Source organism: Adiantum capillus-veneris, chromosome 25 (assembly GCF_014529385.1).
Source record: "Adiantum capillus-veneris isolate H3 chromosome 25, ASM1452938v2, whole genome shotgun sequence".
NCBI classification, from domain to species: domain Eukaryota; kingdom Viridiplantae; phylum Streptophyta; class Polypodiopsida; order Polypodiales; family Pteridaceae; genus Adiantum; species Adiantum capillus-veneris.
Window position 1 is genome coordinate 31,003,245 of NC_140955.1, and position 12,789 is coordinate 31,016,033.

General features: G+C 45.5%; 1 protein-coding gene across 6 annotated transcripts in view; it reads right to left on the reverse strand.

Annotated features, from left to right (window-relative positions):
- Positions 1 to 3,735: 3,735 nt before the first annotated feature.
- Positions 3,736 to 12,789, reverse strand: part of LOC147424654 (villin-4-like) — a 60,566-nt gene continuing 51,512 nt past the window's right edge. For 4 of the 6 annotated variants that reach the window (XM_086500498.1, XM_086500501.1, XM_086500500.1 and 1 more), the window contains exons 13-23: positions 8,239 to 8,307; positions 8,070 to 8,153; positions 7,722 to 7,850; positions 7,161 to 7,311; positions 7,007 to 7,017; positions 6,773 to 6,907; positions 6,574 to 6,699; positions 6,402 to 6,482; positions 5,911 to 6,331; positions 5,582 to 5,796; positions 5,244 to 5,507 (exon numbers count right to left, since the gene is read on the reverse strand). In XM_086500498.1, coding sequence (XP_086356624.1) covers positions 5,394 to 5,507; positions 5,582 to 5,796; positions 5,911 to 6,331; positions 6,402 to 6,482; positions 6,574 to 6,699; positions 6,773 to 6,907; positions 7,007 to 7,017; positions 7,161 to 7,311; positions 7,722 to 7,850; positions 8,070 to 8,153; positions 8,239 to 8,307 — 1,536 coding nt within the window. In that variant the 3' untranslated portion in view covers positions 5,244 to 5,393. Of the gene's footprint in view, positions 4,235 to 4,757; positions 4,963 to 5,243; positions 5,508 to 5,581; positions 5,797 to 5,910; positions 6,332 to 6,401; positions 6,483 to 6,573; positions 6,700 to 6,772; positions 6,908 to 7,006; positions 7,018 to 7,160; positions 7,312 to 7,721; positions 7,851 to 8,069; positions 8,154 to 8,238; positions 8,308 to 12,789 lie in introns of those variants that run through there. The other 2 variants (XR_015186473.1, XM_086500499.1) reach the window with 2 other exon arrangements.

Genomic DNA, 12,789 nt, shown 5'->3' on the forward strand with positions numbered 1-12,789 from the left:
CTAGAGATCTACTAGAAGAGCTTCTAGCAGTTATGTTTAACTGTGCGATGTGTGAAGGCTTGCCTGACACTTGGAGCCTATCTATTATTGTACCTATCTTCAAGTCAAGAGACCCTATGGAGCCTAGGAATTATCGCACTATCATGATTGGACACACATTGGCACGGTTGTACGCATCCATTCTTGAGCAACAGCTCGGTAGATGGGCAGAGAGGGAGAGGATACGCGCAGCCGGGCAGGCAGGGTTCAGGAGAGGCTTTTCTACTCTTGACCATATCTTGACACTCAGAGCCATCATTGAAGAGGGCTGATCACATGGGAGACGGATCTATTGTAGCTTTGTGGACTTCCACAAAGCATTTGACATAGTACCCAAAGCTAGATTGATGCGCAGACTACAGGAGATGGGAGTACCTACAAAGCTCATTTAAGGGATCATGGCATTATACATGTCAATAGTGGGGCATGTACGCACCTCAGAGGGTCTATCTACACCGGTTCACTCCACTATTGGGGTGAAGCACGGCTGCCCGCTCTCTCCTACTCTATTGGGTATGTATGTGGATGAGGTTTCTGACTACATTGAGAGAGATGGTGATAGAGGTGCACAGCTGGTTGGGACATGGATTCCACTATTGTTATATGCTGATGATATTGTGTTGATCTTCGACTCTCCGGAGGGGATGCAACGTCTCCTAGATGCTTTGCATAGGTTTGCCCACGAAAGTGGTTTGTCTGTCAACCTTGGTAAATGCAAGGCTATGGTGTTTAATACCACCCCACAGTAGATCAAGAGGTCAACACCTACATTCACATACGGCCAGGAGACCGTGGAGTATATGGATGCTTACAATTACCTTGGAGTGGTTTTTAGCGGGCCAGCATTTTCATTTAGGAGAGCACAAGAGACCAGACTGACTAGAGCCCATGTAGCATTGGGTAGATTGGAGAGGATGTGTTCACATGTTCAGTTTCAAGAGCCTCTGACGAAGCTCTAACTCTTTGACACTTTGGTGGCCTCTATCATCACGGGAGGTCGGGTCGCACTGATGGATGGCGGGACATGGAGAAACCTCTGGTCTCTACGATCTCGTGGCTCATTAGAGCCTAGGCTTCAGTACCGCTTGCCATTATCTGAGCAAAGCTAGCAGCCCCTCCACTAGTGGTTGAGGCGTTGAATAGATCAGTCTTCTTCATAGACCACGTGTGGGAACTTCCTAGAGATAGATACGCCCACCTAGCACTTGAGTCCTCTCGACAGTTAGCCATGCAGGGAGATACATCATGTTGGTATGGGCAGATGACATTATGGTTTCAGGCGCATGGGTTCAGTATAGACAAGTTGCCACCCTTCCAGTACTCTCACTGGATACATCATCTCTCACTCTTACACAGTTCAGGATCACCAGGCTCATCCGCCAAGACTTCACTCAGCTAGACACCAAGAGGACATGGATACAGCTAGCATAGGAGTTGAGCAAGAGAGCATCTTCTCCAGCTTACGGAAGACGGTTTTGTGACGAGATCCAGATACATGGACACCCACCTGTCTCATGGGATATGATGTGCTATTGGTGGCCAGATACGCACATCTTCACACCAACTGCAAATCGAGACTAGGAGATACAGCGGAGTACCAGCAGAGGCCAGGACATGCCCCTTGTGTGACATGGAGCTTGAGACAGAGTTGCACTACACGTGTCATTGCCCCGTTTGCTACGAGATACGAGGCCATCTCCATTGCCTGTTTAAAGAGGGTCTTGGACCACTCTCTAGAGTCATGGGGTACGAGGATCAGAGCTGCCTAGGTTTGTTCCTGCTTGAGCTGCACAGACACAGAGATAGCCTGATGAGAGGAGAGGCTAGTTAGTCTCAGAGGCGGATCACATATTTCTTTAGAGCAAACACTGGACAGTTGGAGGAGCTACTCCCATAGCAAAGCTCACATTCGTCTCACACTAGACACACTGATCGACCGAGCAATTGAGATAGGGAGGTCCAGACGCCCAAGACTGCGGAGGACTACACAGCATCGACAGAGGCTGCATCAGAAGATTCGAATCACTCTTGTCAGAGATGCACGATACCCGATCAAACTACTAATTATGGAGGAGATTGATGAGCGACCTGTGCTGGATCTCCCGTGATTTAGCTATCCCAGCCAGCTGCTTACTTTTGCTTAGTTTACATCGAGTAGCTTTAGGATTCCATAGTATTTTTGTTCTGTTGTGTTTGTTATTTTGTTACTCATGACTTTGTTTCAGATCCATGACATTGTAACTTTTTGGTCTCATAGGTCACTTTGGCCTTTTGAAGACATTAATATAACATTGCATTTCATTCATCTCTCTCTCTCTCTCTCTCTCTCTCTCTCTCTCTCTCTCTCTCTCTCTCTATGTGTGTGTGTGTGCACACGCGCGCGCAGAGAGAGAGAGAGAGAGAGAGAGAGAGAGCTCCCCAAAAAGCTCAATCCAATCGTCCCAATCACTTCATGGACGAGCTTTTTTCCTAAAATACAACACTCAAGAAATATTTGAAAAAAGCTCTCTAAAGCTTGCTCAAAAAATTCGCTTCATCAATCCCTAGACCGGCCATGAGTTGTCAGAACAACTGGAAGATTTAGAAAAGCTACACGAACAATCTTACCAATAATTGTAGAAACCTGTGCTTAAAAACATAAACATTAACACTTCTTTGGCGCTAAACTCATCAAGAAGAAGTTTGAGACAACTTTGAACTTTCTAGGAAAACAAGCCTGCCATCTCGAAACACTCGACATTTGTACATTTCTAAAGCAAATTAGACATGTTTTAATGTGACACAACAGGCAACATTGCCATGACGTCTAGAGCCTCACTGGCCCAACAAGATATACACACGACTGCAACCGTGGCATTTGTTATCGCATCACATTATGTGCATTGTAGCATTTGGTCTCACATCAAAAGCATGGAGTAAGGGAGAGTTTATTTTCATAGTATGCACATGTTACAACACAAAAACGATGTCGAACATAATCCTTGATATCAAATCTAAAAACTAACAATTTCGAAATTCAAATTGCAAGAAATAGAATGGTTAACATGGACCTTGTGCTTGTCTATTCACTATATCAACACATTCCAAAATGGGGGGGGGGGGGGGAGAGAATTGCAACAAGCTCCCAACTTTTGAAGGATTTAAAAACACATTTTAAAAAATAGCATGGGTCAATCAAAACACAAAAAAGAAAACCAGAGAAAGTTCTCTTCAATGATTGTGTAGCCCTACCTTTAAAAAAAGAGAAAGTATTCTATTATCCTTCGGAATAGTCAAATGATCTTTGACCAAAGAATAGTAAGGTTTGTTTTTAGCAAGCTACCATCACCTTGAGACTTCTAAATAAATTCCCACTACTATCTTAGATACATAGATGAAACTACCTTGATTGATATAGAAGCAACCACATAAGAGGAAGCCTTGCATCAATATACCACAGCGTAAAATTAGATCACATAACACAACCTCACTTTAGTTTGAAATATTGCAGAGAACATCAGGCATTGTCTTTAATACCTACAATATACACCTTACCCATTGAAACACAATACCTTCAGCACTAGCTATAATTCGTTTTCTAAAGAAATTCTATAATACAAACCCCAAGGGCTGATGATTATCTGCCAAATTCACGATTAAATTCAGCCTCAACAGAATGCACAAATGCCATCCAAACAAGGTCCCCCAAGCCAAACATTGACAGGCAAAAAAAGAAGTCTTGGAAATTAAGATAAAACAAAGTAGAAGTGCGTTCGATTCCAGCATACCACTCATCTCAATTGGTTTTTAATCATTATCCACATGTACCTCATGGATGAGGTAAGACATTACTGCTTTACTCCAAATCTACAAGTGTGATTGCTAAATTTACAGAAAAAACCACGGGGATACCTTCCCCTCGTGATAAGAGTACAACATTAACATATGAGGCACCAACTTGCATGTAGACAATAAAGTCCATCATAGGCATACGGCGAAATTGAACTCCATGAAGATGTAAGGAATTTACTATAGTGCCCTCCTCTCTAAAGACATAAGAGCCAAATTGATTTGATTCTTCTCAAGACCTTTGTAGTATTGTGGGGAGGTATTGAGGGGGGGGGGAAACAGTCACTACAAGCCAACTCCTCCTTTAAGGCACCAACCTCACAGCCCAAGGATGGTAGCAAATCAACTCTGGTCAACAATAGAGACTCTGCATAAAATTAGAGAATTGATCAGACAATATCCAACTCATGGGGCTCAAATACATTATTAGTCACGAGAATCCTTATGATAAATGCTCCATTCATGTAGCGAACACTTGCAAGCCTTTGAAAGGCTGAAGCACATGTCTGAGATCAATGATTGACATAGGCATGAAATAAGTAGATATACCTCTGCTTCACATGCATGGAAAAGGCCAAGAGAAAAGTGGGAACAAAGACATTTTTTTGCTCCATGCTTAAACAGAGAGCAAACGTGTGAAGGCTTTTGTATCCCCTCATAGTGAAGTACATGGGCTGAACAAAATTAGAATTTGAGCGTCTGTATGGACAAGATTGGTGCTTCATCTGGCATGGTCAAAAGCTTTTCACCCTCCTTTGATACGATGCCATTCTAAAGCCTCACAGGTGGTCTTCTTTCTATAGGACATTGATGTGGGTGTCCAAAGAGTTGACAGCCCTATATAACGGAAACAAAAGCAGAGATTGTTTCAAATCCCTTTCTTTGTTTACCTTCCTTTATGGTTTGCCCACAGAGGTGCTCAATACAGGCTCTTGCATGATTGCTCTGAGATCATTCTTGCAATTCCTCAACTGTTCAACCATCGCACCACAACTGTTCAACCATTGCACGGGTGCTTGTAGGCAAAGTGAGACTCCAAGTCAAAACGAAGATGCACATGTAATCTCATTGTTGCATCTGTGCACGCAGCATATTCTGGATTCAAACAACTCATTTTCAAATTCATTTCACATACGCTTTTGACGACCATAAACGTGCTTATTTCCTAAATCTGTTGGTCCTATTAAACCCACCAAGAAACCAGAATCCTATGACAATCAACCCACCCACTTAATAGTAAAAAAAAGGATACACTTTGATGATTACAGCAATGGTTCAAACGAGGCTTAGGGGGCTGGGTGAGTTCCAACCTTAGTATCTAAGATAGGTTGTGAAAAAAAAACGCACATTTTTTTCCAAAATATACAAAAAAGAAATTAGGGATAGAAATACCGTTACAACAGATAAATTGATGCAAAAATTACACGCCAGAAAATGGAAGACTACAATCTGTAAAGGTCACATTAGAGCGATTCTAATATATGTACCCTGTATACAAAATTTTGAGGAAAATGGCTTCCATGACTTCAGAATAAATCCACCAATATCTTGTACTTGTCTTGCTTCCACTTGGGAAGTTTGTAAAATGTGTCTTTATCCATGCGAAAGGTGTCCTGGAAATCTTGATTCGACAGATAAGCCTGCCAAGAACGTAGCTTAATATCATTTTGCAGGATTAAACAGATGAAACAGTACTAAGGTTGTGTCAACTCACCTCCCGTCTTGAGTTATCGATGCCAGAAATAGGATTGGGAGATGAGACCTTTAAACGCTCATATGGATGATACATTATACCTCCACTGTTCACCTCCACATGGACTTCAGCAGCCTGAGATGGCAACTCTTCAACTGCTTTGACTTCCTTTGTTGATCGGGGAATACGGGCCTCAAAATCCCTGCTTGCTTTCTCATCGCTCCGATTTTTCAGTCCTAACATGAGTCAATTTTGCAAGCTATTAGATTCCACACACATTGAAAATCCACGAAGATATTGAAAACAGCCATACTGAAACTGAAGAAGCTAACAAGGCAGCATTTATCAACCTGGCCATGCGAAGTCCAGCTTCTTGTCACTATAAGGCTCAAAAACAGATGCCAGTGCAGCAATAGCCGGAGATCTTGGTGATGCTACAGGCCTCGGTGTTCTTGGAGAAGAGCTAATGGAAGGGGTTGGAGTTGTCGAGAGTGATTCATGCCGTGTGCGGACACTGGAAAGCTTGGGGGTAGGAATTACCTCTCTGGTTGCTTGGAACTCAAACATGGATGACAAAGCAGATACTGCAGGTGATCTGCTGCCGGGAGACCGGCCATTCCCATATTTGGTCTTGGGAGTATAAGATCTCTCTGGAGAGCTTTCTGCTTTGAGAGCTGAGCCCCGGGCAATCCTACTTCTGTCAATTGTGGACAAAATTTCGCTTGGACTCTCAAAACCACTTATCGAATGCCTCCTCATAGACCTTCTTGCCTGTTCACCATGACCAAAATTTAGAACCACGAACAAACAGTTCATTAATGCTCTTAATGTAGACACATACATCCACTGGCTGAGCTCTTGATGAATCCACTGGTTGTCCTTTCAATGCAGCAACTCTTTTTTGGAACGCATTAAGATGTTTCTGGGGCACCAGAATAATAAGTACCTACTGAAAAGCGAAAACAACCTTTTGAGCAGCAGGTTAAAATAACTCAAATACTAAATGATCTCACCGTGGCCTTGGAGTCATCCCATTGGAAAAAGTGTTTAAAAAAGGGAGGCTCATATCCTTCCACTATCTTGTACAACGGAGTTTCTAATAATAGCCCATCATATCGAGCTCCTTGCTCAACATATTTCTGTAGTCACACTGTTAGAACAGAGAGTCTTGGCAAGAAGTGCCAACAAGACATGAAATGTTCTTTTTGGTACCTGCCCTATCTCCTTTGACTTGAGTTTTGCATTGACAAATTGGCCGACCCAAACATAAATGTCACTGTGAACATCCAAGATCATGACTTCATCGCTCAGTAAGTCATTCTGCATAAAATTGAACACCTCTGCCACCTGCACCAAACTCGTACATCAAAAAAAAAACTTAGCCCAAATTTTCCATGTATTTGCAAAAAATCACAAAGAGAACTATGAATAGTGACAAATTAGTACCTGTAATTGCCCTGTGCAAGGAAAGCAAAAGAAAAACTCCCTCAAGATCTCACGAAAAGGGGAAGAAAGTAAAATGACGTAAGTGCCTTTTCATTAGCTAAAATTAAAGCTAGCCTAGCGAAATATAAGTTGAAACAGATGGTAACTTTCTTACCATTTTCCATGCTGCACGAGAACAAATGAGGATCTCTAGCACTCTCTTTTGGCTCCCGATGACTGGAGTGTATTTTTCTGCCTCCCAATTCTTCCCAGAACAATTCTGATTCAGCTCCCTCCTTTAAGGTCGCCGTTGATAGTGCATCAGGCTGTTGAGAAAAGTGAACAGCTATCACCCTCTTGGCACCAAAAGAACTCTTTGGTTTGTGTATATCATAAACAAGAATGTGTCCCTAAATGCTATTAATTTGTTAACCCATTTTGCATGATTATGTTTTATTTGTCATGTAGAGGTATAGCATGAGTATAGAAGATTGGAAGCCTTAGGTGCTGGGGTGTAACTCGGTGCAAAAGAGGATCTGAACCTGTCATTATCTAGTGAAAGCAAAGGTTTTCCTTAATATCAGTCATTGGGAGCACTCAGACCTCTCGTGAGCTAGAAAAAGCTACAGAAAACGAAATGTCAATTGAAGCATAAACATATCATTAAGTTATTTGAAGACAACAAAAGACAGGCTATAAGCACAATTCCAATATCGACACTCGCCAAGAAAGTAACCTGAAGATAATGTGCCAATATCTCTGTTGCTTCTTGCTCCTCTATTGTACTGAACTTTCCAAACCACATCATCAAACTAGTCTCCAATTGTAGAAACAAGCAACCTGATGAGTTTAATGATGTGGCATCCTGCATCATACATGAAGTAAAACAAGAATCATACATCCACAAATGCTTTAAAAATCTCGTTTGCACAGGAATTTACAGTTGGAAAATTTGTAAAAGACTTAAGAGCTAACGTCATTTCAACCTATAGGAGATGAGAAAGAGCTCACCGTGGTGAACACTAGGTCTAATAGTATCACCGTCTTGCATTACCTACGACATGAAACAACCATTCTAACTTACCCTTTCAACTTCAACAGCCTGCCAATTGTGAGGACCAGATTGCTGTACTTGAAACAATCTTACTCCTGTATCGACATTTTCTCCCTGTAACAACCCAAAAAAGAGAGAATCCCTTGTTGAATCATTGTACACAAAGTTACAGAATGAGCTACACCAACTGAAGTTTCACCTTCATAATAAACATTCTTGAGAAAAGCGAAGTGAAGTGTGAGGGTTCCTTGCCTTCAAATACCAGTACCTGTGATCGTGTAATCTCTCTCTCTCTCTCTCTCTCTCTCTCTCTCTCTCTCTCTCTCTCTCTCTCTCTCTCTCTCCCCTGCCCCTCACGCTCCCCTCCCCTGCCCTGCTGCCCCTCGCACTCCCCGCACCTCCTCCCTGCTGCCCCTCTTCCGCCTGCACCCTGCCGCGCTGGTCCTCTGCTGCGCCCTGCTCCCCCCCTCCTCTGCCGCGCCTCCCCTCGCGCTGCATTCGCAACCCCGCCCACCTCCCCCTCGCTCTGCCTGCACAGCCCCGCCCTGCTCCCCCGCAAAGTACCCCCCTCTCTCTATACCCTCTACACGTAGGATGTCCCCCCTTCCTCTACGCGTAGGATGCCCTCCCCCCCCCCCCCCCCCCCCCCCCCCCCCCCCCCCCTCTTTTTTTAAGCGTAGCATGTCCGCCCCCTTCTCCTACGCGTAGGAAGTCGTTTTTTTTTTTTTTTTAACAGATTCCCGTTGTTGTATATGCTTGCTCTAATAGGTCAATTTGGGCTTTTGAAGGCGTTAACATATCATTTCATTCCATTTTATTCTATTTATTTTCCTTTCTTTCTTCTTGATACCCCCCTCCCTCTCTCTATCTCTCGTCTGCACTCTAATTTACCATTTCACTTTATTTTATCTTAGTTCTTTTTGATACCCCCTCCGTCTATCTCCCGTGCACTCTCTCCCAGCTCCGCGCCACCCCACTCACCCAGCTACCGCGCCCGCTGCTAGTGTGGGTACACGTGCGTTTAGGGACCCCTTGGCGGACGGCAATCAAGCATGAGGAAGACGAACGATAAAGCCGACCCCCTAGAGAATGCCATTCAAAAATCCAAAGAGGAAATGACGGAGACCATGACCAAGATGAACCGCAATCTCTAGGGCACAATAAACATACTCGAAGGACGTGTGCTGATCCAAGAGAGCAAGATAAGCACGCTGGAAGACCGAGTGACGACCCAAGAGGAAGAGATCGCGTCACTCAAGAAAGAACTCGCCGAAGCCCGATCAAGAAACACACTGGAAGAGGGCGAACTGCAACCCTCAGTAATCGAAGAAATCAACACGATCAAGGAACAAGTACGGGCCATCAAAGAGGGAGAAGAACAGCACAAAGAAATGACGACTTCTTGGGTGGATGTTCTTACCAAAACCCAACAAAAGGTGGACGAAGCCGAGAAATGGATCAAGGTGGCCAAGAAAGGAAAAGACAAGGAGATAACGCCCACGTCCACACCCAACAACATCATTAACCAGACACTAGAGGAGGAGCAGAGGAGAAGGGTGCGCGCTTTACATGTAAGAATCTGCGGTCTTAAAGACAAAGGCAATGTGGACGAAGAAGTAAAAGAACTCACAGCCTTGATGGGGATTCATGAGCCGACACACACAAGGGCATGGAAAGTGGGCAACATAAAGAAAAATGGAGGCAGTGGAGAAACCTCAAAAGAAAGAGCACTCATCCTCCGTTTTCCCTCCATGGAAGCAAAGAAGTCATTCTTGAAGAAAAGACCAACTCTTAAAGAGACTGGCATCTTTCTCGGGGATGATCTCACCCTCTCGCAGATCGCTCATATGCAGGAAGTAATGCCGGAGATTAGAGCGGCAAGGGAAAAGGCAAGATCGCTTTTTACCGAGACGGAAAAGTGGTAATACTAGAGCCACGCTCCACATGACAGTGCGAGACCTATGGGACAACACTCAAGGTAGCTGCCTGGAACTGCAATGGATCTATGCGTCTTGATGTGGGTGCCTTTGAGGATAGCTTTACTGGAAGAGACATCATCTTTTACTCTGAGACACACCAGGCCCCTGGGCAATCCATGCCTCACATCAGTGGATACAGGTGGGAGACAGCCTACAGACAGGAGACACGCTCAAAGCACAGAGGATGGGGCTCGGGGGGAGTGGCAGTGCTATTTAGAGAAGATCTCCAGCCACTAATACATATAGCCCGCAGGGTTGAGCAGGCTAGGTACATGTGGGTGAGACTGAAAGCAGAGACAGGCAGATACCTCTATCTAGCTATTTGCTACTTTCCCCCGAGTACATCAATTTATGCATCACCCAGAGGACAGTCCCCTTTCTCTATTTTGGATGATGACATATGGGAGTTCTCTAGGGACGGTGACATTATCATCCTAGGGAACTTCAATGCTAGGACTGCCCATCACCAGGCAATGTTTTATGATACTTCAGAGGAGATGCTAAGAGAGCTAGATGTTGTAGAGACGGGCCTTTTCAGACTATCACACGATGTGGAATATACTGAGTATGGGCGACACCTGATAGACATGGGCACTACACATGGATTGGCCATCTTGAATGGCCTACAGAGATTTCCTGCTGCAGGAGGTTTTACATGCTTCCCACACAGACATGGAGCCACCACAGTGGACTATGTCATGGCACAGCCGAATCTCATCTCTAGTATCCAGGACCTCACAGTTGAGCCCAGACCGGTCGGGGTGGCAGTGGATAATGCTCTGGTGTCGATGACCATCTCCTTCCAGTTCAGTGTAGCACACAGGCCACGAATAGCAGCCCCTACTCGCTACACATTCACGCGGGAGATGGATTCTGTATACATGGACGGAATCTACAGACGCCTATGTACTGAGGACCCGGGGCGACCTTTGGAGGAGCTAACTACTATACTGACACAGACATTACATGAGGCAGCAGCAAAAGCATACCCACACACCCAACCTGAGCAGAGCCGCCGATCAGGGAGCATGCCTCAGAACATCTGGTACGATGAGGAGTGCCGCCAGACTAGAGCCAGACTTCAGAAAGAGGTGTTGTTGGGGGACGTCACTCACAGACAGTCACAGATTGACTTCCGACGCCTGGCGCGGCGGAAGAAAAGGGCTTTTTTGGCTCGACTCGAGCAGGATCTATATCAGCTATTCTCGAGTCAGGATTCGCTCGAGGCGTGGCAGCTCTTTCATGAGCAGTCCCCCCCCCCCCCCCTTGCTATTTCCTCCACAGAGACCTGGGGCAGTACGCATCATCTTTGTACACAGTACCTGGACAGCCGTCCCTCCCCAACCCCCCCCCCCCGATCCATGCCCACACGCATGTGTCTTTTTCACCGCTGAGATGGTGAAGAAAGCTATCGACAAGATGAAGACTAGGAGAGCATATGATCATGATGGCCTAGTCGCTGAGCATTTCATGCATGCCAAAGACCTACTAGCAGAGCTTCTAGCAGTTATGTTTAACGGGGCCATGTGTGAGGGCCTACCAGACACTTGGAGCCTATCTACGATCGTACCTATCTTCAAATCAGGAGACCCCATGGAGCCTAGGAATTATCGCACTATTATGATTGGGCACACACTAGCACGGTTGTATGCATCCATTCTGGAGCAACAGCTGAGTAGATGGGCAGAGAGGGAAGGAATACGTGCAACTGGGCAGGCAGGATTCAGGAGAGGCTTTTCTACTCTTGACCATATCCTAACACTCAGGGCCATCATCGAAGAAGGCAGATCTCATGGGAGATGGATCTATTGTAGCTTTGTGGACTTCCGCAAAGCTTTCGACACGGTACCCAGAGCTAGACTGATGCGCAGACTACAGGAAATGGTAGTACCCACAGAACTCATTTGGGGGATCATGGCACTGTACAGATCAGTAGTAGGGCATGTACGCACCCCGGAGGGACTTTCTACACCGGTTCACTCCACTATTGGGGTGAAGCAGGGCTGCCCGCTCTCTCCTACTCTTTTCGGTATGTATGTGGATGAGGTTTCTGACTACATTGACAGCGATGGGGATAAAGGTGCTCATTTGGCAGGGACATGGATTCCACTTCTGTTATATGCTGATGACATAGTGTTGATCTCCGAATCCCCATAGGGAATGCAACGTCAATTGGATGCTTTGCATACGTTTGCCCACGAAAGTGGTTTGTCTGTCAACCTGGGTAAAACCAAGGTTATGGTGTTTAATACCACCCCACAGTGGATCAGGAGGTCAGCACCTACATTCACATATGGCCAGGAAACTGTGGAGTACACAGACGCTTACACTTACCTTGGAGTGGTTTTTAGCGGACCTGCATTCTCACTCAGAAGGGCAGCGGAGACCAGACTTACTAGAGCCCACGCAGCTTTGGGGAGACTGGAGATGATGTGTTCGCAGGTTCAGTTTCAGGAGCCCCGGACGAAGCTATGGCTCTTTGACACCTTGGTGGCTTCAGCATTGCTCTATGGAACCGAGATATGGGGACCTTCACTGGATCACCACGGGAGGCTGGGTCGCTCAGACGGATGGGGGAACATGGAGAAACCTCTCGTCTCTATGATCTCGAGGCTCATTAGAGCCAAGGCATCAGTACCACGGGCCATTATCCGAGCAGAGCTAGCGGCCCCCCCACTTGTGGTGGAGGCGCTCACCAGATCAGTCTCCTTCATAAACCGCACATGGGCACTTCCTAGAGACAGATATGCTCGCATAGCACTTGAATCCTC